At 45.0% G+C, this 26,961-nt stretch overlaps 4 protein-coding genes across 8 annotated transcripts in view; 1 reads left to right on the top strand and 3 right to left on the bottom strand.

Moving 5' to 3' along the window:
• Positions 1-6,798, bottom strand: part of si:ch73-103b11.2 (plectin) — a 44,543-nt gene extending 37,745 nt beyond the window's left edge. For all 4 annotated transcript variants that reach the window (XM_062526813.1, XM_062526811.1, XM_062526812.1 and 1 more), the window contains exons 1-3: positions 5,544-6,798; positions 3,808-3,885; positions 1,769-1,834 (exon numbers count right to left, since the gene is read on the bottom strand). In XM_062526813.1, coding sequence (XP_062382797.1) covers positions 1,769-1,834; positions 3,808-3,885; positions 5,544-5,663 — 264 coding nt within the window. In that variant the 5' untranslated portion in view covers positions 5,664-6,798. The remainder of the gene's footprint in view (positions 1-1,768; positions 1,835-3,807; positions 3,886-5,543) is intronic.
• A 1,035-nt stretch (positions 6,799-7,833) lies between these two features.
• mfsd1l (major facilitator superfamily domain containing 1-like) lies at positions 7,834-14,291 on the bottom strand. Its single transcript, XM_062526807.1, has 13 exons — positions 14,121-14,291; positions 13,785-13,885; positions 13,212-13,336; positions 13,039-13,094; positions 12,682-12,825; positions 11,598-11,756; positions 11,223-11,338; positions 10,979-11,079; positions 10,749-10,860; positions 10,240-10,377; positions 9,815-9,954; positions 9,382-9,493; positions 7,834-8,496 (listed from the first exon to the last, which is right to left on the bottom strand). The coding sequence occupies exons 1-13, from the start codon at positions 14,140-14,142 to the stop codon at positions 8,368-8,370; spliced, it is 1,455 nt and encodes a 484-aa protein (XP_062382791.1). The 5' UTR covers positions 14,143-14,291; the 3' UTR covers positions 7,834-8,367.
• A 678-nt stretch (positions 14,292-14,969) lies between these two features.
• Positions 14,970-18,545, top strand: LOC134070440 (probable crossover junction endonuclease EME2). The gene is made up of 8 exons (XM_062526803.1): positions 14,970-15,671; positions 15,765-15,886; positions 16,071-16,163; positions 16,663-16,790; positions 16,952-17,024; positions 17,223-17,338; positions 17,474-17,663; positions 18,059-18,545. The coding sequence occupies exons 1-8, from the start codon at positions 15,203-15,205 to the stop codon at positions 18,212-18,214; spliced, it is 1,347 nt and encodes a 448-aa protein (XP_062382787.1). The 5' UTR covers positions 14,970-15,202; the 3' UTR covers positions 18,215-18,545.
• Positions 18,542-26,030, bottom strand: spsb3b (splA/ryanodine receptor domain and SOCS box containing 3b). 2 transcript variants are annotated; one of them, XM_062526805.1, is made up of 8 exons: positions 25,917-26,030; positions 24,078-24,218; positions 23,221-23,247; positions 22,844-23,030; positions 22,499-22,686; positions 22,267-22,369; positions 20,689-20,814; positions 18,542-20,226 (listed from the first exon to the last, which is right to left on the bottom strand). In XM_062526805.1, exons 2-8 carry the CDS (start codon positions 24,120-24,122, stop codon positions 19,676-19,678), a joined length of 1,227 nt encoding a protein of 408 aa, XP_062382789.1. In that variant the 5' UTR covers positions 24,123-24,218; positions 25,917-26,030; the 3' UTR covers positions 18,542-19,675. The 2 variants fall into 2 exon arrangements, with proteins under 2 accessions (XP_062382789.1, XP_062382790.1); XM_062526806.1 differs by lacking the exons at positions 23,221-23,247; positions 25,917-26,030 and adding an exon at positions 25,814-25,837.
• Between the last annotated feature and the right edge of the window lie 931 nt (positions 26,031-26,961).

The following is a 26,961-nucleotide window of genomic DNA, read 5'->3' as shown; positions in this document are numbered from 1 at the left end:
CACAACCGTGGTCTTTTCTTGACAAACACTGTTTAAAGGGCCATTTTTTCCAAACAAATTCACTCATCGCTCCTGCCCTTTACTTATGCTAAACAACCGCTTCCACATATGATCCCACCAATCCTTTCATCTCCCTCTCAAAACACAAAAGGATGAAAGACTATCCATCCATCAGTCTGTCCATCCATCCATCCACCTCTCCTCTCCTCTCCTCTTCTCTATCCCCCTCTCCATCTCATTCTCAACTGCTCCTTCCTCTCCCTAATGCGACACTCTTCAGAGAGCAACAAAGAGGGAGACACAGGATATACACAGAACAGGAAGGGGGGGGACAGGGGGGAGTGTGTGTGTGTGTGTGTGTGTGTGTGTGTGTGTGTGTGTGTGTGTGTGTGTGGTGTTCTGAGGGCTGAGGGGATGTCTCATGGCGTTTTAAAAGACCAGGCTCCCTATGGACTCTTGGTGCTTCTTGTTTAGTGCAGCACTACGCAAAGCCTTTCCCCTTCACAGGCTCACAGACACGACTGGGAGCACCTTGCAGGATGCCAGCAAGCCAGCCCTTGAAGAGGCCCGTCTGTTTATTATTAAGCCCCTGTCCACACACACACACTCACACACACACACATGCTTATATTTTCCATGTGAAAAAAAGGATTCACTGCGCTTGCTAGTTCAGATGATCTTGGAGACAACGCTGATACTGTCCTATGCACTACAAATAAAAACGGACCAGTTAATAGTATGTCAACTATAATGACAAAGTAAGCAATGTAGCAATTCACCAACAAACAAACACACACACAGTGTCTGCATCATCGTTGTACACATTCAAAGCATACGTTTTCACATGACTATGTTAATGACCAGAGAGAACACAATTGTCACCTACGCATTGTATCTCTACCTTTAGTTGTCTCCCATACACTATGTAAATAGTCTGGCATGTTCCCTCTATGGCAAGGGCTTCAGATACAGAGACATTATGCAAACACACAAATTATGTACACACTGACTTGCAAAGACAGGATAGTCCCACGGAACATTCTGCATCTACAGTATTAGTTCACACACACACACACACACACACACACACACACACACACACAACAGCAGAACTACTCCTCTTCGTGCTCTGCACTCATCTACACACTCCCAAATCCACCACTTCAGAAAGCAAGCACACTGAGAGCAAAATCCTCAGACTGGAGCCCAAACTTCACAGCTTTTACTTCAAACTGGACCGGATTATGGGCCCAGCCAAGCTGTTAGATAACCACCGAACAGGCCAATCAATACACACCCGCCCACTGAGTGCAGCCCTGACAAACACACACTCACACAAACCTTTGGGTGAGATTGTTGAAACCGAAAACAAACAAACTGGTTTTAAAAGCAATTGTAAGGTTTAGCAGAAAAGGTCTGTACTGTCATACATGTTCTGTACACACAAACCCTCTTACATACAAATACAATTAACACCACAAAAGCACTCCATCCTTTCTCATACACACACACACACACACACACACAGACTAACAGACAAAAGCAGACATGGTCACTAGAAAAAGTAGAGGGACACAAGTGCTTACATCAATAGACAACATTATAGCTACTCCAGCATTACAGCAAGGAAAAACAAACATGGCCAGTGTGAATGCACACACATGCATACATATACATGTATACACATACACAGCGCAGGGTCATATTGGTGAGATCACCTTAATGCAAAGCGCACACACACGCACACACACACACACACGGTACTCACCATCTCATCCAGAGCGTAGCGCAGGAGTCCATGTTCATACAGGATAAAGAACCGGCGCTGCCATTTCTGCATAGGAAACACACAGGAGTGTGAGTGGGGTAGAGGAAGAGCTGTGTTTGAACATGTTTATGCTCCTTTAGTGTGTGTGCGTGTGTGTGTGTGCGCCTGGGGTCAACTCTTCTGCTCACTACGGCCACGATTTAAAGAGGAGTAAAGAGTGTTTGTGATGTGTACATGTGCTTTGTGTGAAGGGTGATTTTTTCAGACTGAGAGTATCTTGGTAGTGTGTGTGTATGTGTGTGTGTGTGTGTGTGTGATGGAGACATCATGAGAACTCCACTGCTTGCATGCTGAGTGAGAATAATGGGAAAGCAACACTGGGGAGCTGCGGCCGTTTCTGTTCTATTTTCACACTGATCTCAGGTCAGACGTTCCCTCGCACTCCCTCCCTCACAAACACACACACACACACACTGCTGCTGCTGGCTACCCCCCTGGGCTTCCTGTCAGATTCTCAGGGTCTGCAGCTGATGGTGTGACTCAGCAAGTCCAGAGTTCCCCGCATCCCCAACACACACACACACACACACACACACACACACACACACACAGAGAGAGCGAGACTGCTGCGAGGGCCTCAGTGGCAATGACCCAGCTCTATTTTAAAAAGCTTCTCAAGCGTCCTCTCTGTCTCTCTGGGCTGCTCAGTCTTCCTCTGTCGCTTGCTCTATCCCTCTGTCACACTGCTATGTCTCCCCCACTCCTCCCTCGCTCCCTCCCTCTCTCCGGCACTCTTCCTCCTGCTCTGCTTCTCTCTCCCTCTTTCCCTCCTTTCTCTCTCTCTCTCTCGCCGCCGTCTTTCTCGCCAAAATTCCATTTTCGTTGACAACAGCATGTTCCGACCCCAGTGCCAAAGCCCCAGAAATCAGATCCACCTTAGCAAAAAGGATTTGGAGAAATTCACCAGAGCAAAGGCACACCGAACTCTGCCGTGATAATGTCAACAATTACAATGCTATCGGCCCCGTCAATGACCTCAACAGTGACTCGGGCTCAGAAATCTCTTATCTGTCTGGCCCTCGCGCCGCTATCTCTCCCTCCCCGCTTCCCTTCATCTCTCCAGAGGTCACTGTGTTTGGGTGTTGCGTTCCTCCCTGCCCTGTTCTCAGCAGAGCAATGAATAAGATATGAGGAAGTGCCTTATTATTATGATGTGAACCCCTGTGTGCGTGCATATGTGTGTGTGTGTGTGTGTGTGTGTGTGTGTGTGTGTGTGTGTGTGTAATGGGGCATTATGAGGACAGTGACTGACAGGCTGCCAACACATTTGGATCCTCCAAGGGTACGAGGCAGAAAAAAAAGTCCCTGGGAGACTTTAACACAGAACTACTACACGCATTTTATCTCGTCTGACCCATTCTGCATTCTTTAAGCAGGGCAGGGGGATCTGAGCTCCAGGGTCTCTTCAAAGGAGGGACGCGAGTTTGAGAGCCATTAGGAGGTAGTTCAGAGCCTTGCCCGAGATCTGTCTGACTTAACCTAGGATAACCTCCTACTAATGGACACACACCTCTGATCGCAGGAAACATAGATAAGGAGAAAAAATAGACAATAAGAAAAGAGAGAGAGAGAGAGAGAGAGAGAGAGAGTGTGAGAGAGAGAGAGAGAGAGAGACAGATTATGTAGAGAAAGAGGAATGAAAACCAAAGACGTGAGATGGGAGAAAGACAGAATGAGAGGGAGAGAGAGAGAGAGAGAGAGAGAGAGAGAGATGACGCAGACTAATTCATTTCTAAATTGGGCTGAAATCTCTGTTTATTTTTGACTCATTCAAGGGTGTGATGAATATCTGGATCAGAAATAAGACTGTGCTTCAGCATGGCCTGGCACTGAGGATGGAGATAAGGGCCAGCGCAGATCTATTTGGAGGTCAGAGGACCGACATCTGTGTGGGGCATCAATTTACTCTCACACATTAAAATAAACCACACTGCACGCACGCACCCACGCACGCACGCACGCACACGGTGAATACTCACTCGCGATCTGTGCATGGGATTGTCAAAGTTTGTCCCTTCAGGTGCCAACAGCAGCCATCCTCCATACACAGGTTTGGCCTAAACAAGACAAAACACATCAGCCACACATTAGATAATACATTATTTATTATCTCTTACTTCATAGATACCATCTCACACTAAGGATGACCAAAGAGCAAAATAAACTCGGAACCACAATAACATATCAAAATATTTGTTTGCATGATGATTTGCATTGTGTGTGTGTGTGTATGTGTGTGTGAGCAAGCGTACTGTACAAGAGCAAGACTATTATCTCTGCTTGAAAGGACACACATTCTTATTCAAACCCTTACTGAGATTGGTCTCGTGCTCTCCCTTTTAACTGCAAAAGGAGCAGGCAGAGACGGAGGATGAGGGAGAAAGGGAGAAAGAAAGAAAGAAAAGGAAGACAGACAAGAGGAGACAGGTCATGTGAGAGAAGGGCAGCAGGATGGGGGGATGAAAAAGGAGGAGTGTCATTGGGAGGTTGGGAATGGGGAGAGGAGAGGGGAGCGCTTGGTCTGGTCTGCCCAGGGAGGTGAGGTTGAGTGCAGGAAGCCTGTGTGTGTCTATGTGTGTGTGTGTGTGTGTGTGTGTGTGTATATATATGTGTGTGTGTGCGTGCATGTATGTAGGTCAGGTTTTCCCCTCCAATGACTAAAGTTCACTTCTGTTCACTGGGTCTCCTCCCCCATCTCACAATCTCTCTTCTTCTGTCATCTATCTCAATGTGTGTGTGTGTGTGGGGGGGGGTGCACATTAAAATATTATTACTGTAAATGATGATGGCAAAGGGAGTGAGTGTAAGAGTAGGTTGCATGAGAATGAGTGAGTGTGTGTGTATGTGCGTGTGTGTGTGTGTGTGTGTGTGTGTGTGTGTGTGTGTGTGTCTTCCTCTACGAGAGCACAGTGTGCAGAGGAGGATGAGGAATACATGACAAAATAATGAGGAATACATGACAAAAGCATGGCAGAAAATATGTATGGAATGAACTACTCTGGACCAGCTCAACAGGACAGTGTGTGGGTCTGTAGTATATGTGTGTGTGTGTGTACAGGAATGGGGCGCATACAGTACTGTATGTGTCCAGGCAACTGAGTCCAATAAAGCCAGAGACCCTATACAACACAGACACTCTGCAACAGACATGCATACCATGGTCTCAGGGGCTCTGCTTGGGGACTTGTCATCTCATTTGTCAGACATGTTTCCCACACATTTAACTAAGGGGCAGTGGCACACACTTTACTTGCCTTATTTCTTTTAGTACAGTAATACAGTAATTGTTATAATCAATGTGCCTCAGCTTCCAGTGATCACACAACAGCGTGAGGATCCAGCTGATCAGTTGGCAACAGAATCACCTGTAGGGACTATTCTGACAACTTAAAGCCCAACTGCATTCTCCCACACCACCCACACACACACTCCAGAAGTGAGAGAATCTTGCTGACAATTCAATCTACAGCAATTAGATAAATGACTGACACTATGCCTGTCCCTGAGCCAACAAAAAAAGCAATGCATTTCTCTCCCATAACCTTCATGCCCCCATGTTTAGGTTGCATAACAATTGCAATTCCTGGAACATTCATAATTTACAGAAGAACTTTTCACTATTCCCTAGCTCTCTGCACTGTCCCGTTGGTTTAATGTCGCATCATGGGTCTCTGGACGCAAGCATCGTTTGCTGAGACCTTGTGCACTTGTTTACCTGGTTTAAGTCTTCATCGCTGAGGAGATGGACTTCTCGCGGCTTGAAGCAGTTCTGGCATTTGCTCTTGTTGAAGATGTTCGCCTGGAACTTCCGGCACGCACTCTCTCTGGTGGACATAATTGGAGCGGACAGCTGATCCGCGCTTCTCCGTTTTCCCTTTACCAAAAAATTAAACTGCGCAATTCTGCCGTTAAACGGAGACTCCTCCGCGTGCTGCAGTCAACACCGCGAGGACAGCGCCGGTCAGGGGCGCGCATGGAAAAACAGATACCAACGCATTCCGAAATTCCAGAGAACGAGATGATACTGCTTCAGAAACACTTCGGGAAGCAGGCTATGTCAGGGATGAAGGCTGAAGTATAAGATAGAATATTACAAAAAGAAAAGCATAACCATGCTACGACACAAATTGCAGTGTGCTGTGCCCCCACAAAAGTGCTGCCCACGCATCCAACCTCTAACTCCCACACTGTAAACTGGCAATTATTCAGATACGCAAAAGCTCATTACGCTCATCTAATGCTTACTAACGCGCGGGGTTAACAGTTTATTCCTGCGATTCGGATCATTTTCATCCGCAAGCGATGACGGTGGACTATCTTGTGCGGTAAATATGACTGCCGTTATCACGTACCACAATCAAAATAAACTTTTTTAGAGGCCTCCGCCTCAGCGCAAGATCATTTAGAGAGGAATATCCTCACTGACGTTGTGAAGGCAACGAGGAGTTCTCCGGTCTATCCAATCCACATCACGGTCTCTTATTCCTGAGGCAAACTACATCCCGCAGGTGAAGCTTACAGCCGAAGCCTCCGACAGCATTCAACGGGACAGGGCTAATTTCCTCCGGTACCAATTCAGATGACGCTACCGTTCACATTTCTCCTTGCATCCAGAGATTACGCGCATCCTATTATTTTGTGCAAGTACGCGCACCGTCGTACGTCTGATAAAAGCTAAAACTGGAGTTAATTCAGAGATTAAAACTAAAGGAACGTCAGAAAAAAACCCAGGGGTCGCGCTCAGGTTTGTACTTTACAAATACGCCAGCTCGCTAGTATCACGGGGGCATATGGCGGAGAAAGTCCGCCTCAGTTCTTGTATTAGTTTCGTCGATCCGTATGTGCAAATTCGAGAACATCCAACTTCTTACAAACAAGTTCGGTCAGCTCCCGTGCCCCTGGCGTGTCATATGCCGCCGCATTAAACCAAACTATTAAAGTGCTCGCTCTGGTGTCTTCTCCCACACACACTCATGCACATTCTCAACGGGGAGCCAAAAGGCTGGGAGGGGCTGGGAAAAATACGAGAGGCATTGAATGGCACCTACTGTAGCCAATGAGGGAACGATATACACCCACAGACATGGGATACAATTGATACTCGTCCAATGGGAAAATAAAGATCTTGCCAATTTTTATGGAACAACAGGGATCAAGTTCGGTGGGCAGCCCTAAGACTCAGCAGGAGTTAGTGTAGTAGTTCACAGTTTTACTAGAGGTACGAAGTTAGACTTAACCTTAGTTGCCACAACGAAAGTTAGACAATCAAAAGGCAAGTTTTTTCCCCCATCATAATTGAAGGAGATACAAGACAGACCTGTTAAATCTAAAATCTAACATTTTGAAAATGAGTGTTATTTTTCTAACACTGCTTTCTGTACAGCAACTCATTTTCAGCTGTCAAAAGAGAGTGCAGTGCACACCTTGACATGCGTAAAACAGGTCGATGAAACTGATCCAGAATCTGCGGTTGCTGCAGGCAACCTCCACCAACGCAGGAATCAAGAGAAGCGTAGTCGGAGGCGTTATGGCGTTCCCTGGTGGCGTAGGCCTGCTGTCATAGCGCAGAGTGCACATACAGCATGTGCGTGGGTAGAAATTCATCGAATGCACGGCTTTGTGTGTGGGTTTGTAAGGCCACAAATTATAGTCTCGGCATTCGGCAAACCGTTGCAGAGCTCTGGACAAGATACACCTTACATCTAAGCGCTGTAAGGAGAGAGATACTAACATGTCGAATTTTGTGCAATGGCTCAAGTAATACTTGGCAAAATGTATAGCTTTACAATGCTCTTTATATTGTGTTCTCAGAGTATTACATCTCCTGAGACAGCTGATAGTCTTTTAACTTTTAGATGATGTCTGATGATATCAAAACCTCAGTATTGCAGTATGTGAGGTTAGCTACGGTACCTATACTGGGAATGAGGACATATAGGACTACTGTAATGGACAATATTTGATAATCCACATGAATAAAATATATAACAACCATCAAATTAATAAAAAACAATTTTATTGTTATATTTTTTTACATGCAGTAAAAAAATCTTGTCCCTCATGCTACCATAATGGCAATGATTTAATAAAAAATGAAATGGCACATTTCTGATTTCCGATCATTTCTCACACACACACACACACACACACACACACACACCTGACCTATGCTGCTAAGCAATAGTTCATACTGTAATGTTTTGCACTTATGTCACTGACCACAAGTAACTCCCGACTCTGATACTGAGAGGCAACTAAAACATAGTCCCTTCATTCAGCAATTACTGTTAGTGTAGTGAGTGTCCCAGAATATGACACGAAACACAGCTCCCTTTGCTTCTCTTTAGAAAAAGATGAAAAGTAAATGATGAAGATAGTGAACAAATGGAGAGGACTGGAAAAAGAAGACAGACCAAGCAAACAAGACATAAGATGCATCAAAAACATCTGAAGATTTGTAAGAAAAAGACTGAATGTTTACATCCCAGGTCATAGGAGAAGGTGAACGCTCTAGATGTGTTTAATGGCTGCAGATGACCTCAGTCGTCCTCCTGTCTCTCTCCGTCTCCAGCTCCCTCCCTCTCCTCTCCCACCAGAGGCTCTCGGTCCCCTGCCGCCGCAGGAGGCGCTGCTGCCGACCTCTTGGTCGTCTTGTTCAGTGTCCCCCCCTACACACACACATAGGGAGAGAGAGAAAGAGACACACACACACACACACACACACACACACACACACACACACACACACACACACACACACACACGGACACACACGGACACACACGGACACACACGGACACACACACACACACAGTGGAACAGCACAAGATACATTCAAAATCTCCATGTTAGCTCCATGTGGACGTTGCTTGGCAACAGCTCAGAGCAACTTTCATTGTGAGACTTATGTAAAAGACAGTTGGCAAAGTTCAGGGCCAGGAACAAACACAGCCACCCACACTGATGTCGTGACTAAATATAGTTGTGATGTGGGGGATCTCAGATAATGGCAGCCATAGTAAGGTTGTGTATTAGCAAGAACCTCATGATACAATACTCATCATGGGTTACGATATAATACATCACGATATATTGTGATACAATACAAACATATTGCGATATAGAAATACTTTTTACTGAAAATATAAAAATAGAACTGGAAACACAATTTGCTATGTACCACCTGGGCAGTATAGTTTGTAGATCATGTTGTACTGATAATTCAGCAGACTAATAATAATAAAACTCTAATGCTTTAATAAAAAAAATTACTGATATTTGGTGGCAGTCATGATACGATATATTGCGCAAGTTGCAATACAATATATTGATATTTCAATATTGAAAGCACAGCCCTAAGCCATGGTAAGGTGAACAGATTTCTGAGATGAAAACTGGGGACATTTCCAGTTATGCGGTCAATATCATTAACATATCTATTGCTTTTATCTATCAATAGGGGGAACTCATGTATTTTCACCAGGGACGTGACATCTAGTCACCCCAAGCCATAGCAACTCCCCTGCATCTGTAAACCAATTAGTGCTGCCCACCTGTCGATGGTCCACGAAATTGAGGGCCGTTGCCGTGGCAATACAGCTGATGGTGTTGGCTAACATGAAGATCATCATCCTCTGCCATCGCCACAGTGGGATCTTTGCATCACTACGCACACACACACACACACACACACACACACACACACACACACACACACACACAGATTTAACTGACACATTAGGAGAATGAATTCTGAGAGTGAAAAGATGATTATCCAGGTCACGCTCCGGTCAAACTGATTATTAACACATTAAACACACAGGGATTTAAAAAAATGAATACACCTATGTAAAGAGGTGCATGTTCATATATCCATTGAAAACAAAACCGCACTGTCCTACAACATGTAGTATTGACTTATTTTCATCTTTTTTGCCCTTTATCTTTTCTGCTATGCTATCTGTATACTTCTCTTTTCATTGGTACCTCGATTTGGTGCCCAGAATCTGTCCAACCACTAGGTTGGAAATTCCAATGCCAACCATTTGCACTGATGTAGCCAGGCCCATAGCCGTCCCAAGAGTTGCCTGAGGGACCACAAGAGGGATAGAGGGCCACATACTAGCCTGAAAAAAAAACAAGAAATAAAGAATGAGAAAAAAATATTCTGGAACACACATGCAAATGAAAGCTTTATATGTCTGTGCTTTATAAATGTGTACGTTAGTATTTTAGCTGATTACAGCCCTATCAAATATCTTGTAAAATATACTTTGGCACAATAAATGTACAATACTAATGTAAATAGCTTAGGATATGGCTCATATGCTATATGCATATGAAAGTGAATGTGTGTGTGTGTGTGTGTGTGTGTGTGTGTGTGTGTGTGTGTGTGTGTGTGTGTGTCTTACCGCAGCAAACGAGTATGTGACTCCCAGCCAAATAGTGCAGATGAGAGGAGGGACAAAGGTGAAGGCCAGCAGGCCAAACACGGGCAGCGTGAGGACCGCACACAAGACAGCAAACACACCCCTCAGCCCGATGTAGTCCTACAGCATGCACACACACACACGTTCACACACACGCACACGCAGAGAGAGCATGTATAATAAGGGTGAAATCGACAGGAACATACAGTATGTGAAAAAGAATGCACCCAAATATGTACGTCAATAGAATTACAAAAGTGTGTGAGAATGTGTGCAACGATCTGGGCATGAGAGCACATGTGTATGATGCATTTGTGATGTGTGTCTGTGTACTCACAATGAGTATGCCTACAGTGGCAGAGAGCATATGTGTATATGATATACAGTATTTGTGATGTGTGTCTGTGTACTCACAATGAGTATGCCTACAGTGGCAGAGAGCATATGTTTATATGATATACAGTATTTGTGATGTGTGTCTGTGTACTCACAATGAGTATGCCTACAGTGGCAGAGAGCACCAGAGAGCTGTCATACACGGCTCCGGCGATGTAGGCTGCGCTCTTCTGGTCATAGCCGCTGTATTTGTCCTGGATGAACTTACTGCAGCACATCGGATCACAGTCATGTCAATATTGATGCTTACACCTGAGACCAGTCTGTGTGTGTGTGAATGTGTTGACTGAGGTGTGTGTGTGTGTGTATGTGTGTGTGTGTGTACCTGGCATCAGCGATGAACGGAAAGATACCGTTGTAAAAGAACATGATGGTAAGCACCAGCAGCCAGTAGCGCAGAGACAGCAATCTCACATCTTGTATCCTCTTCATCCAAGCATGGACACACACACACACACACACACACACAGACACACACACACATTTTAGCACACAATATGCATGTTATATTTCCAGTAGAGCCAGTCACATCCTACATGAACCTGTGCTCATGGAGACGGTCCACTCACCACTTTGCGGGACTCCTCCTGTATGGCTCCATCCAGACCCAGCTGTCTCATGCCCACCTTATCTAGAGCACTCACCGTGATGGCCGCCAGGAAACCCAGCACACACAGCAGAGTGCCTGTGACACACACACAGCACACACAGCACACACAGCACACACACACACACACACACGTTAACATGATAAAACCACAGAACCAGACAAAACCAGTTGAACGATTCCGTAGACAAGTTCTGTGGGAGGAGGCTGCAGTGAGCAAGGACATTCTATTTTAACTTGACACAAAAATGGATCTGGCAAAAAAATGGCCAATAAACAGACTGTTTACAACTTCATTGTGCTTGCTGAAGTTACAGATTTCTGCTGAGTGTCTTACCTCCCCAGAGGGTCCACTGCATGCCAAAGTCAGCCTCGAAGCGCTGCGTCAGAAAGAAGTTAAGAACCGAACCCAGCCTGGAGAACGCCAAGGTCAGACCAAACGCTAATGCAAGCTCCTTTCCACGGAACCAGAACGCCGTGATACGGTTCTGCACAACTGAAAACCAGAACACACACACACACACAATTGATATAGCAGCAATGGCTTTGTCCCTGACTTCTGCCACGTTTCATGGTTTTCAGTCTATGTATAATGATTTAAACATCTCACAGGATTCAGGGAATGTGCAGTGCAGTGCAGTACATTACAGTGATCCTTCCTTTGCATTGCAGTAATCCTTTATTTTTGACAAACAGAGCTACGGCATGCTATGGGGGCTCACATACAACACAACACTAATCTAGCCTATTAAAGTGTTTGCATGTGTGGGCTTATGACAATGAGTGTGGGCTTATGAAAAGAGTCTACCACTACAACACATGTTCCCACAGAAAGGCTCTTTTCGCCCATAACAAATGCTCATCAGTATGAGTCATGACCATCACAAAGGGGGAGTGTTGAAGTGCATTGATTATGCACACTAGCTAGTTCAGTGTCTTAAGGCTAACTGATAGTGTTTGCCTTCAGGTCTACAGTAGCTATTCACTTAGCATTGATTTAGACTTGGGCTGCACAATTTGGGGAAATATCATTGTGATTTTTCTGCCAGATATTGCTATTGCAGTCGGATTTGTGATATAATGTTTATATTTGTAAATGCCAAGCTTTTGAAAAGCACAACGCTCCTGTAAGCTTCTCTGTTGGTCACACAAGAAGGATGACATGAATATAAAATGAATATCGTAAGATTAACCGTTGGTACGGAGTTCATTGTGCAGCCCTAATTTGGACTGTAACTTGTAGGCCTGACTAGAGAGATTGACTACTGTACGTGTCCTCCCTGCTGATCTGATCTGGGCCGGGTTTCCCAGATTCGTTAAGAAGCTCTTAAGTGCTAAGAACGTCCTAGGAGCGCTCTAAGAACATAATGAATCTGGGGAAACCCGGCCCTGAACTGGTTTGATCTGGTTCGAGTTCTTACTGGTGAGGGAGCCGTTGCCGGAGCCGAAGAGCAGGCGGCCCGTGAGCATGAGAGGCAGCAGAGCCGAGGTGCCCTTAAAATGGGAACCCAAAGCAAAGATGGCGGACCCCAGCACGGTCAGGAAGGAGAAGAGGAACACTCCGACTGCAAGAGAAACAGCGCGGTCAGCAATAGTGTCTGGACGGAACAACTCAGCCTTGCTTACTGCGAAACATGAAACATGAACCATCAAACTGCTATGACACAAGGAATACACATACTCAGAGTCTTACATTGCCATATTAGGCTTACACTACCAATTCCCAAGCTTTTTTTCCAATTCCACTAGCTATTCCCAAGCACACACACGCTACTTACAGCGATTTCCCAGCTTGTCAATGAGGAAGCCAGCCATAATCACCACCACTGCGTTTCTACGGGCACACCACAAGAGAGGTAATTTTATTTAAGGCAACAGTGCCTTTAAACCTTTAAAAACAAAACATGCATCATTATGATGCGTTTGTGTGTATGGGGGGGTCGATACTAACGTCCAGGCATAGATGGCGTAGAGCAGGTTGTACTCCTGAGGGGTCATTCCCAATCCCTCCACACACACATCTGTAGTGTTTTGTGAGGTCCCATTAGTTACAGTCGCGTTTGGACAGATCAGATTCTGTTAAAAAAAATAGTTACAATCTGAAGATGACACAGGTGACAAAGAAGTGTTGCATACAGAGGTGTTCCAACATAGGCTGTATTCCACCATCAGGCACAGAGAGAGGTTAGACTTGTTAGTGTGACAGTCTTGGTTCAACCAACAGAGACACTATTCACAAAGAAAATTATTCCACATCATGAGTAGCCTATTCTGTTCAATCAAATCTTATCAATGTGACCATTCTTCTAAAGCCTATACCTTACAATGACAGACTGACACGATTTGGGAAAGATTCTTGAAAGATTGCAGTCTTTTGAGGAGCCTAAAGCTTGAATTCGTTAAAAGACTGCAATCTTTCAAGAATCTTTCCCAAATCTTGTCAAAGTCTGTCAGTGTAAGGTAGTCTTAAGTTGATGAGCATTGTTCTGAACCACTGCAATCAAAATCAACTCCATAGACTCACCCCCTGGAACTGATCTTGCAACACACTTGGGATGTCGAAACAGAAGTAGGAGCCGAACGTCAACAGGCAGTTGAAGAACAATACCATAAAACGGTAATAGGCTGCAGCAAGAAAATTACAGTCCATGATCTGAATCTGATTGATGTTTTAGGTTAACTTACAGATAATATAGGCTTGGGTGTGAGGACACGCAGGGTTCATATCATGTATCTCAAATCTGACATGACGAAAACAACAACAGTGTAACTTTGAAGCTAACTGATTCAGGTTGCATATCATTTTCACACAGACAATATCTCCAATAGAATCCCAAAAGGTTTACCAACTTTAGCCCACCTTTCTCAGCTGGTTTCGCCATTCTGTAAGAAATATCTGTGGAAGGAGCGACAGATATTGCAGAGTAGTCTTTTTATGTTTATATGTAACTCTCCATAGCGCCTGCAGCCTGTAAACTCATCTGATATCTATGGTATGATGGATGTGGTGGAGCCAAACAAGCTGATCCCGAATCTCTTCCACATGATGTACCTATCTTCCAAAAGGGCTAAACAGGAACTACCGCACTCGTGCACCAACGTCAAATCCGCCACCACATGACTGGATTATGATTGGCGCATGAACATTTTAGGCTACTGTCTATGATGAACATCATCAATAAAGTAAACTGTGTGATTTGTTAATTAACTACTTGCACTGTGCATTGACATAATTATCAGTAGATCATTTAAGGAACCCAGTGATATTTGCTGACGGTGCATCTGCCTAGCTGATCTGTGTCATTGGTGCAATCACGCTTAATTTTCCTGCAAAGGTAAAGATATTTGTAAAATTGGAGGTCAGTGTAACGTTTGCAGCGTTAACAACACTATGGGTTAATTTAAAAGCATCTCTGCCAGACGTGTGACTGACCCACAAATTAGAGCCCGCGTTCTGCCGAGTTTCCGAGCGTCATATGGTGTGCTTTAAATGTGCGCTAATCCATGTACAGTCTGGACACCACCTCACCTGCACACAGCTGCCACGTTGACTTGAAATGGCTTTTTAATAAGTTGGCTTATCAACAACAGACAACGTCCCACTTCGTTGCTGATGAGTAAACTCCCTTTTAATGCAACGTCTTTCGCGTTTCTCAAACATGACTACGGGTAAGTTGTGTAAAACATTGTCCCTCGTGCCCACCCGTATCCAGCAATGAGTTTTTGTTTGAAGTGGAAGTTAAAATCGAGAAATCTGGAATCGGTGTTTGTTTTGCAGGGTGACAGTTAGCACTACATTGGAAATTAAAAGCAATCATCTGTGGCGATGCCAATCCGTCGATATTTTTAAACATGTAGCTGCTAGAGGACTTTCGAAGACTTATGGTATAACGCAGAAGGTTTACCGGTTTAGGCAACATTAACTTAACGTGCAAGATAGCAATGTCTAAAAGAGTCTATGCCTGGGAATTATCAGATTCCGATAGCGAAGGTGATTCGGAATGTAACGTGAATCCCAAACAGACATACACGAAAGTGACCGAAAAAGATAGTAACATTTTGCATGTCCCTGAAATTGCCAAAACGAGTGTGAATCATGGGACGCTATCTAACGCCATCGTGGTACTTGAGGATGACGAAGAAGATGCGAAAGACCTACTTAAACCTCCGAACCGAACTGAGCCTAGCACACCGAGTCCAGGGAAAAAACGACGGACTCGTGAGGAGGTTGATGCTGATCGCGCCAAAGCAGAAGAGAGGAAGGCAGAAAGAGAAAGAGCCAAACAGGAGAGAGAGAAAAAGAAAGAGGAGAAAAGACTGGAACAGCAGGAGAGAAAAGAGGCTGCAGAGCGACTCAAAAGTTACCGACCTGAAAATTATGTGAAGTGTCTAACAGTGCGAATCCATCCAGGTGAATATCCCATCCAGACTGTCAAGTAGCTGTGGCAGTCAAGTGTTTATATTTTGTGATGCTGCAATGATATACTCCCTCTGTGTGTGGTAGTTCTACTGCAGGATGGAAACTCGGATGTTTTGACCGAGACTCTTGCAGAACTAGAATGGAAGAGTTGTATTGAGCCTCATTCTCTGACTCATAGCATCACCTGGACACGACCCCTACCTCAGGTAGCCACCTTGGTCTTTGCACACACTCAGCTGTCTTAGATGCATGGCAGTGTTACACTGTACGCAAAACTACATAAGGCTGTTGAGATATTCTATGTAGATAACTACTGTAGGCCTACAGTCCTAAAGGATATTTTCGATGTGGGTAACATGTTGGACCACATTGTGTATTTAATTATCTTAGGAAAATTCTGAAGATGGAGAAGTTGAGGATGAGCAGGTGCTTATGGTGATTTCTCTGTATGAGTTCATGGACGTAGTGACGTCAGTCAAACAGGTATGTTGCAAACACACACCTACAATATACTGCTACACATCTCATCTGTTGTGTTACAGTACCTCCACAGCTGTAGCGCAGGGAGATGTCCTTTTGAGTCTGATTTGAGTTTTAGTGGTGACCACAGCATGCCCTGGGGTTCCATGGACATATAGCCTGACTACACAGCTGTGCCCTGTGAGATTGAACAGCTCTGCCCATTCTCTATTACCCTCAGCACCCTGCCCACACTGTCACATCCCATATGCCTGCTGTGCATCAGCAGCCAATTTGCTGATATGCTTTAAGCACTATGTAGCACACACTCTAATAGAGTTTTTGGGTCCATTGATACAGTATACAGTTAATTTGTAATGACTATGAGTGGAATAGGTGTTGTTAACGTGCTTGTGGAATGGACTCAAACATGTGCTTGTGAACATAGACTATATCCTCCTCAAAGTTTGAACATTGCACACATTTCAAAACAGATTTTTGTGTTTTTGTTGAACTAATGTAGATTTTGCAAGGTAACTCAAGTCGGCATAAGGAGTCCTCCTCTCTGCTGACCGCACTGACGGACCACCTGAAGACACACACAGGCTCGGTTGTGACCATGTTGGTGATGGGTTCTAGCCAGCATCGCAAGTAAGTGCCTGTGTGTTTCAGACTGTGAGACTATTTGGAAAAGGTTTGATTTGGTTGTGTGTTTATATGTACAGTATGTGAGTAAGAGTGTGCAGTTGTGAGTATGTGTGTGAGTATTGAGTATGCTTGTGTTCTTAGACTGCTGTGTGTCTTTTGGTCAGACGGGGTTCATGGTATCATTCTCACGGTGACCTGCGTTCTCAGTTAGGTATGGAGGATGTGGACATAGAAGAGGTGAGACACATGAACCAACATGGATGCACACACATATTCACACACAAACAAACAGCAGCACAAGAGAAACTGTACTAAATTTTATGTACAGTATATGCCCTCAACAAGCTATTGTCCAGTGTATTTTGTCAATCATATTTTTAAAGTTAGGAAACAAAATTGATCACCCATGTCACTAACGTAATTGATTCTGGACAGGTGCTCGTGTACCTGCAGCTTTATAAGAGCGTGTGTGTTCACTTTCTGTACAACTGGAAGGAAGTCGCAGACCAGGTGTGCTCCTACACAAAGGCTCTGTCCAAACGCCCCTTCAAGTGAGTGCACTTCAACTAAATGCACTCACTCACACCCTCTTTCTTTGTCCTTATTCACTCTTACTGGAAATAAGTTGATAAGTTGAAACCCACCATGAAAACTGTGTGTGTGTGTGTGTGTGTGTGTACTCACAGGGCCATGTCCGAGTGCACAGAGCTGGGCTTCTGTGTGGACGGCTCGTGGGCGGCCGGTGCTCGGGTGGAGCGGGACGGTAAGGGTCTGGCCGCCGTGTGGAGCCGCCAGCTTCAGCAGCTCAACCGCGTCAGCCCTGCAGTGGCTACCGCAGTCACCTCAGCCTACCCCTCACCTCAGCTCCTGCTGCAGGTACTGCTCTCTCTCTCTCTCTCTCTCTCTCTCTCTCTCTCTCTCTCTCTCTCTCTCTCTCTCTCTCTTACACACACACACACACACACACACACACACACACACCTGCCTACACTCTCACACCCACTCTGCGGACACACCAGCACATCCACACACCTCATAGTGTTAACCAGTAATACTGTGTCAATACAATAAAGAGTTTATGAGAAAAGTCATTCCAGGTCAAAATGTGCATGTAAATTAGCCAACAGAAATAGTATATTTTTGCCTTGTGCCTTTACATAAACTTGTTATTGGCTATGTAATATGCTCACAGTAATGAAAATCAAGAATATGTGGTCATCTGGATTATTAGATTATTATGTAACGCATGTTGTTGTAATCTGTTTCTCCAGGCATATGAGAAGTTGGACTCGGAGAAAGAGCGGCGTGGTCTGTTGGCTGACCTCACAGTGAAGGGCATGGTGAAGGAGCGGCGCGTCGGGCCCGAGTTTTCCGCTCGGATCTACCGCATCCTCACTACGGAGAACCCTCAGCTGGTGCTGGACTAACGCTCACGCTCTCTGGGCGGCTGCACGCTCGCTTTCAGAATGACTATAGCGGTTCAGAGACTAAAATCGAGCTTCGCCTTTAGAATGTGATTTAGTGACGTCAGGCTGTGGAGGCACTCAATCACACTTCTTCCTGTCTGTTGTTATTACTCTGTTACTCTGGGTTAGAAATATTTTTTACGCAGATTATGTTCTGTCTCGTATGTATGTGAACATAAGAAAGTTGTATTTCATTCAGGAACTTTTAGTGTTGTACATCAATATAAATATTTGTACTTATTTTGTAAATAAATATGTAATGTGTTGAATTAAAGCATATGAAGATATTCTTTTCAAACCTGTTTATTTTCTTCATTTTCATTTAGAAAAACATGCAAAGGACAAAGTACAAAAGTTCTGTAAATGTTTGCCTAAACAAGATTAAACCACTCAAACACAAACACTTACCAGCCTGTCCAGACAAAGAGATATTTGCAGAAAGCCTTTACAAACTTGAGTGAAAACTAACCTACCAACAATGGTTAAAAAAACTATTTGGCCTCAGAAGATAAACAGCGGTTTAAAAGACACTAAGATTAGAAGTGCCGGGGAGAGATAGACTGATTTAAGACTTCAATACATTTGTTGCCTCTAACATCTTCTGACATTTTCCTGTTAAGGATGAAATGGTCAGAAAATCCTCCCTGCACGAGGCTCTTTTCATGTATAACTTGACCATTTAACTCGGCCTGTTGAAGGGGCAGACATTAATGGAGGGTATAACAAGTTTTTGCGCTGGATGCATACCATAAATATAGGACACTGGTTGGCTAAAGCCTTATAAGGTGCAAATAAGTTATATGTTCTACTCATTTAAGGTATTGGCCATTACATAGTGTTATAAGATTAACTTCAGCATTGTACTCTGTGCCTATCAGGATTTTGCCACATTGATGATAACACTGGCTCCTAAAAAGGGCAGAAATGAAGGAAGAATTGACACCTGCGTGATACCTGAATAGGCCTGCTGAGCTACCTATCCAATTAGTCCACTAATTGATTGATGAGATCAGTCTTTAGTTTCTTGCATGTGTGAATATTACCTTCAACAATAACAAAAATGTCTTGATACTCCCCTATAAAATATGCAGAAACCTGTTCAGCCTTCACATAATTAAAAACACACACACATACCCACACATTCACAATCTTCCTTCTCGCAGACGTGTAAAATAATCAAAACACCACAGAGAAAGTTTTAAGTGTCATTTAGAAAATGGCTACAATCAATCAAAGTCAGTCTGTTCAAGCAGAAGCTACTTATATGCTTCCAAATGGTGTACGGATGGCAGGGAGCGGAGAGAAGGCTGAGGGAGATGTGGCATACATTTGAGAGGAGAGTTTGCGAGGGAGGATAAGAGGTATACGTAAAGTGTGTGTGTGTGTGTGTGTGTGACTGGGTGCTGGGGAAGTGACCGGGCCTCACGTCCACCTGCAGCGCTTTCTCTGGCAGGTCTCGGGGTCGGAGGCACAGCTGTCGGAGTCGCTGTCGGACGCGGCGGCAGCCTCGGCTCGGGCGGCGGCGTAGTCGGGCATGGCGGGGTAGGAGGGCAGGCAGGACGGGCACAGCATGGAGATCTGCGTCTCGGCCCCGGGGTCGGCGGCGGCCAGCGGGCGGCGCAGGTCCGCCTTGGAGACGGGGCCGGCGTCGTCGTACGAGTCCGAGCTGGAGCAGTAGTCGCTGTCGTCCAGCGGGTTGGTGTCGTCGTCGCTGTCGTCGTCCGCGCAGGCGCTGTCCAGGCTGAGCACCCAGCCCAGCTGAGTGTGCAGCAGCTTGCGCAGGCCCGGCGGCAGGGGCAGCACGCTCAGGGTGTCGGCCGAGGGCGGCATGACCTGGCGCAGGCGGGCGCAGCACAGGTACTGCAGCGAGGTGGGCACCGAGCTGGAGCGGATCATCTTCATGCTGCTCTTGGCCGCCGTGGAGCAGACCATCGGGTACAGCCGCTTGTTCTGCAGCTGGCGCGCTGCCACACCTGATGCCCACAACAGAGGGAAAGAGAACAGGGAGAGACAGTGAGGAGATAAGGAGAGATATCTGCTTAAATAAATGATATTCATAAAATCATAATCAACTCCAAACTAGCGACAGAGCAATTGCCCCATTATGTTCCCACTACAAAATCCCAAAATGGAGGAACTCTGGATTTCAGGACATGGTTGGTCTATTAAATCTTACTTAGGGCATCTATTTTACTTGAATTTCCCCTTGGGGATCAATAAAGTATCTGTCTATCTATCTATCTATTTGTCACCTTCAACCAGAATAGACAGAAAAGATGCATGGACTTGCAATAAACATGTATTTCATTTACACATTGAAATGATTAATTACACACTGACAGTCACCAATTGAAACTGAACCATGATCATTTCCAGTAAATGTTTAAAACATTTTACATAATTGTGTAAACCCTGAGCAGTGTGTGCTTCCTTACCAATGCATCTACGGTTCTTATAAAAGGTCAGTGTTCCATGCCAGTTGTCCAGGTGAACCCCAATGATAGAACCCTGGCCGAACCGTGGTGAGAAGCTCACCTTCGACCCCTTATGGTGCAGGAGACCTGTATAAAACACACCGCGCAACACACAGTGAAAAAATGCACTCTGAAGAACCAGTGCACAACAACAGTGAGTGAATGTGTAACGAAGAACAAGAATCAGCTGATTCAGTTCCTGTGACTCAGTCCTTCCTTACTGATATTTTTTGTTCAGGAAGCGTGACAACATGAAGGATCCTTCGTCTTGCCAACTGACAGCTATTCAAACGCACATGAGTTCTACTTGGCGTCCGCAGAGCAGTAGTGTTCCTAAGCCTAGCGCACAGGAGCCTCAACATGCACTTGGTCTCCTTGGGCTCTTCCGTCTGTCTAGTGCACCTCCGTCCACTCTGCCGCTGACCGTATGTGTTCCACCTTCTGTCTGCCAGTGCCCTCATTGTGTCTCTTGCCAACGACTTGGCTAAAGCCTCTCTCACCAACGCAGACAGCCCGCTAAATCACCCACCTACAGTACCAACCATGCACCTGTAGAGGGCGCCTGACTCTGGGTCAGTCAAGTCTTGTACGTACGTCTCTCTCTGTTCACAGATCACTCCTGGCAAACTGAATACAGGCTCTATAGGTTAGGCTATACAGGCTATATAGGTTTGTAGAGGCTTACCTGATTTTGAGCAACATCAACAGAGCAAGGACATCTAGCTAAACACTGAGCTTTGGCTCCCTACAAACAGGGCAGACAGTATACTCATTTGGTATGAAGCCCAATTGCATCCTATAACATCAGACACATACGCAACAGGGCAGACAGTATACGCATTTGGTACTGTATAAAGCCCACTAGCATCCTATAACATCAGACACATACGCAACAGGGCAGACAGTATACGCATTTGGTATAAAGCCCACTAGCATCCTATAACATCAGACACATACGCAACAGGGCAGACAGTATACGCATTTGGTATAAAGCCCACTAGCATCCTATAACATCAGACACATACGCAACAGGGCAGACAGTATTGGTATAAAGTCCACTAGCATCCTATCATGTCAGACACACACACACACACACACACACACACACACACACACACACACACACACACACTGTTGAATTATGAAGTTATAGATTGTAAGCTGTGTAGTGTACAGTTACATAAATAACAGAACTGTAAATCCTCCTAAGTATGAGGGTTGAGTCAGTGCTTTTGAATGCCTGATTATATAAGTTGACAAAATCCTTGCTGCAGAAAATATTTCAACATGCTAATTCACTAATAGTTTGTAGAAGGAAATCCCTTGGAAGTTCAGATACATTTGCAATTTGATCTCATTCTAACCATCAGTTCATATTACCATCAGTCATGAACTCCATGTTTGGAAATCAGACTGTATGGAAATGAAGAGCAGAATCAAAATGGCTCTTATCCCTCTTATGGCCATGAACTATACTGTTTTCCTTGAATATGAAACTGAACACACAGTATATTATGAAGGAGGGGTATGAGGCCTCACCTGTATATGACAGACCCCAACTGTCACCATCGGTGCCCAGCAGACTGCAGAAGCTGTGTCTGAACTGGTCAAGATTCACCTCCGATGTCCCGACACCAACCATCTACACCAGAAATCAAATCAATAAAGTCAAATCAAGTGAGTCATACTGTTTCAAAACAACACCAAAGAAACAAGCACATTTGAGTAGAGTGAAAAAGGAGAAGGAGTTGAAAGAGGGTAGCACTCGCACCATATCTGTTCCATAGACCGGGGACGTCATCTTGATCTCCCAGAAGTGCTGTCCGTCTGCGAGTTCCTTGGTTCCGCGGATGGCGGCCGTTCCACAGCTGTACTCCGAGTGGAAACTCACTTTCCGGTCGGAACAGCTCAGGTACGTGGAGGTCGACTTACAAGCGTCATCCCACACCCAGTCACAAGCTGTACATCACACACACACACACACACAGAACACCACAGATGTTAGAACCGTTCTAGTGCCGAAGTATTGAAATATTCTCTGCTATTATCTACGATCTACCATTATCTCCATTCGTCACCATGATAGAAACATGCCCATGCTCATACACACACTTACTCTGATCCTCCTCTCCACACGCACAGTCAGCCAGGATGGTGACCCCAGCGGAGGGGTCACAGCTGACCTCCGTCTGGTTGGGGCATTGGCAAAACGACTCCCCCGTGACGGGCACCACAAGGGGCATCACCGTAGAAATGGGCAGCGCCACTGCCTGGTACTCGGACTCTGTCTCCGACTCGTTAGTCTACAGACAAATAGAAGGCAGAGATTTGAAGAGTGTCTGATTGGTAGGGTGCATACATATAAGGTTAGCACTTACAAAGAGAAATCTAGTTAGACTAGCAAACAGTATCTGAACAGTCTGAGCATTTAGGTGGCATACGACATTAAGTCGTAAGTCCCTTAATGGCAGAAACAGGCAGACAGCAGCTCACCGATAAACTGGGGCACTGAGAGTCAGGCTGGCAGGCAGGCAGGCATGCAGTAGAGGGCAGGTAGCGAGGACAGGACAGGACAGGACAGGACAGGACAGACAGCGAGAGAGCCACAGGACATACAGAGGAGGGTTCAAACATACTTCACAACTGGTGGAAACAGTTCCTTCTCTTGAGCTTCTGTCTTTTTTCACTTCTCAGCTGTATTGTTTCTTTTACTCTGTGCACTTGTCACTGATTATGAACTATATGAACTATTAACTACTATTAACTAACTCTTGCTTGGTACTTTTGTGGGGAAAAAAACTTCTGGAATTTTCTGGAAAAGCTGCTACAGTAAAGCCCACTGGAAAAGACTGGTAAATCCTTCAAACCAACTCTAAGCACACTAAGCACACTTATGACACCTCAGCCAGTAGCCACACGCGCACGCCCCCCTTTCCCCAAAAAGGAGGCCTGTCACCCAAGGCCGGCTGAGGTGCAACCCAACCTGCTGCCTGACTGGACAGAAGCCAGCTAATCTCTGACTGGCCCCACCAACAACCTCCAACTCTGACTGGCTAGACAACCTGCCTGCCAGAGGTAAGCATGCGCTTAAAATACTACACAGAGAGAGATAGATAGATAGAGAGAGAGAGAGAGAGAGCAGAGCACATGAAAAGCTATTTCCACCCCCCCCCCCCCCAGAGCACTGACAAACCTTTTTATGCTCCCATCTCCCCTCTCTCTCTCATTTCCATATGCAACACCAGTCTGATTTATTCATAATGTTGACTGATTCACTCACACCTCTGGCCCAATATAAAGTCCATAAATGCACAGGACACAGTTTAGTGTGGCGACCTCTGACCCCTCACCTCTGATCTCAGCATCGTCCACTTTGCTGATTGGCAGGACAACATAATGGATGTGGCCTCAGGCGCTGTTCCACTCCAGATGCATCTCACGTGCGGTAATCCCCAAATCAAATCAACCAATTCAACACCTGCTGTCTAACACTGATACACACACACAAACACACACACACGATAAAATATTAACACAAACTCTTTGAACAACAAAATAATTAACGAGTCTCTTAGACTTGTTGACTTGTAAAGAGAGGCTAAAAGAGTTTAAAAGAACTTTACCCATCATGTTGGCGAGTGCCAAGCAGACTTAAGACATTGTCTCTGATTAATCATAAACGCACACACATACACTTGCTAGTCTCTCTCTCTCTCTCTCTCTCTCTCTCTCTCTCTCTCTCTCTCTCTCTCTCTCTCTCTCTCTCTCTCTCTCTCTCTCTCTCTCTCTCTCTCTCTCTCTCACACACACACACACACACACACACACACACACACACACACACACACACACACACACACACATGCACGCACACCCACCCACCCACACACACACTCACAGGGCCACTGGTGCTGTGGCACACTAACCTCCTTACTGATTTTAGAGCATGAGTCCACACATGGGTCCACACAAGTCAATGTCTCAACATCCATAAGTCATACTACTTGCACATGACACGTTCACATCGAGCGTGACCTTTAGTCCCTCAGTGCCTGCCTGGCTACCGCTGCTTCTCAGAATTCTTGTGACAGCACGGGAGATTAGGCCATACAAGCTGTCTGTAACTGATACACCTGCTGCCACCCTCACACACACACACACACACACACACACACACACACTTGCTCACTCTTGCTGGCAGGTCAACCTTCACAGGTGCACGAGTTAACTGATAGCTTATTTGTTACACTCAGAAGAACCGAAGGGTTGGCCTGATTTTTAAGGTGGCCATACACACACACACACACACACACACACACACACACACACACACACACACACACACACACAGGGGTGGAAATTAGAATTTGAAAATGTGAAAATCTACAAATCTTTGTGTCTGAAATCTACCAGCCACCCTCACATTTTACCAGCATTTGGCTGGTGACTGGTGCTAATTTCCATCCCTGACACACACACACACACACACACACACACACACACACACACACACACACACACACACACACACACACACACACAGGGATACAATAGATCCTGGACACCCACTGTAGGCTACTGATATATTGCTATGCCTATCCATAGAGCGCTGGCAGAATCGGGTTTCATGCTATGAAGAGATACTGTAACACATATGCAGGGGAATAGCCTACCACAGAGGCATCTCTCTGACATACACACGCAAATGTTGCAGATATTTGCTGACGCGTAACACAAGCTATTCTGACCGCGAGCATGCGGTCTTGGCAAAAACACATCTGTCACCTGATAAATGAATTCAAAACAACTTTATTTCTAATGTAATACATGGTCCTTCAAAAAACAAACAGAGCGTTTGACTGACCCAAAGGCAACATAGGGCAACTCTCTTAATGACAAAAACAATTTAGCATGTCTGGTCTAATTAATTAAATAAGTTATGGCTTTTCGTCCACAATGCCACAAACTAAATGATCGATTAATCACACACACACACACACACACACACACACACACACACACACACACACACACACACACACACACACACACACACCACGGTAGTCTACCTTTGATATTGATATACCTTGATATACCTTTATCCAAGTCTAAAACCTCACAAAAATATTGCAGTATCACACTTTAACACTATTTTAACTCTACCAGCGTTATCATATGAAGTTGCCTACCTGATTGAACGACCGCTTGCCTTGTCACGTTCTGTCACGCTTGACCGATTATGATCCACTGCTGTGTGGCGTCAGATGCCCAAGACTTCGTGACCCATTTCTCCTCATGGCAGACGTAAACAGTAAAGTTGTCTGCGCCCTCCCTCACCAACACCTTATTGGATAAAGACGTCAATTGGGAGGAGCCAAACCTAAGCACCTTCCGTGGGATGTCGTCTATCATGATGGCTCAAAACCGACAACACCACATTGTTATAGAAAACAAATATTTGTACATTTCCAAATGTTGCTTAAAAGTGGCTATATCTTCATGAAGGATGAAAGGGCCTACCTAGTGCGCTGACATAAGCCTGATATAATAACACAATATGATGATAATTGTAGGCTACAGGGTGTTGTGCTTAGTGCTTGACATGTGGGTTATGGGCTAAATGATCAGATGGCCCATTGACACAGAGTGATCATATGTGATTCAATGTTTCCCAAACTGTATGTTGGTGCCAATAGGCCTACTGTTGACCTGACGACCTCTGGAGTGCTAGAGTCTAGAGATGGTGAAAATGCTGTTATATGTATCATATTCTTTGTCATTTGAATGAACGTGATTAAAAGAAAGTCTCTTTTAATCACTGAATAGGCTCCTCAACTAACAGTGACCTAATTATGCCCTGTGACATGGCTATAGATGTTGTGCACTGATTTCTCCAAGTCAATAAAATGATAACAATGGAGACAAATAAGGTTGTGAAACCACACATTAAATAGGCTATATTATGTAGGCCCACTGTTCACAACAAGTTAGCCTACCAGCCACTTGAAAACATTGGCACCCTTCTGCTGTTCTGATATAACAGGGCTTCCCTGCTTTAAACATGGGCACAGAAGGGTGGCATAGTTGGAAAAGCTTGGGCAATGTCACATGACATGACAAGGGTTTGTCGAGTTTACAGTCCTGACTTCATGTGTGACCATGAATGTAAGGCCCATGGCCAGATATGTTAGGCAATATTTTGAAATCACAATCAATCAAATAATGTATCATTTG

This window comes from Sardina pilchardus, chromosome 22, assembly GCF_963854185.1.
Source record: "Sardina pilchardus chromosome 22, fSarPil1.1, whole genome shotgun sequence".
Taxonomy (NCBI): domain Eukaryota; kingdom Metazoa; phylum Chordata; class Actinopteri; order Clupeiformes; family Clupeidae; genus Sardina; species Sardina pilchardus.
This window is presented reverse-complemented; position numbering and strand designations above follow the sequence as displayed.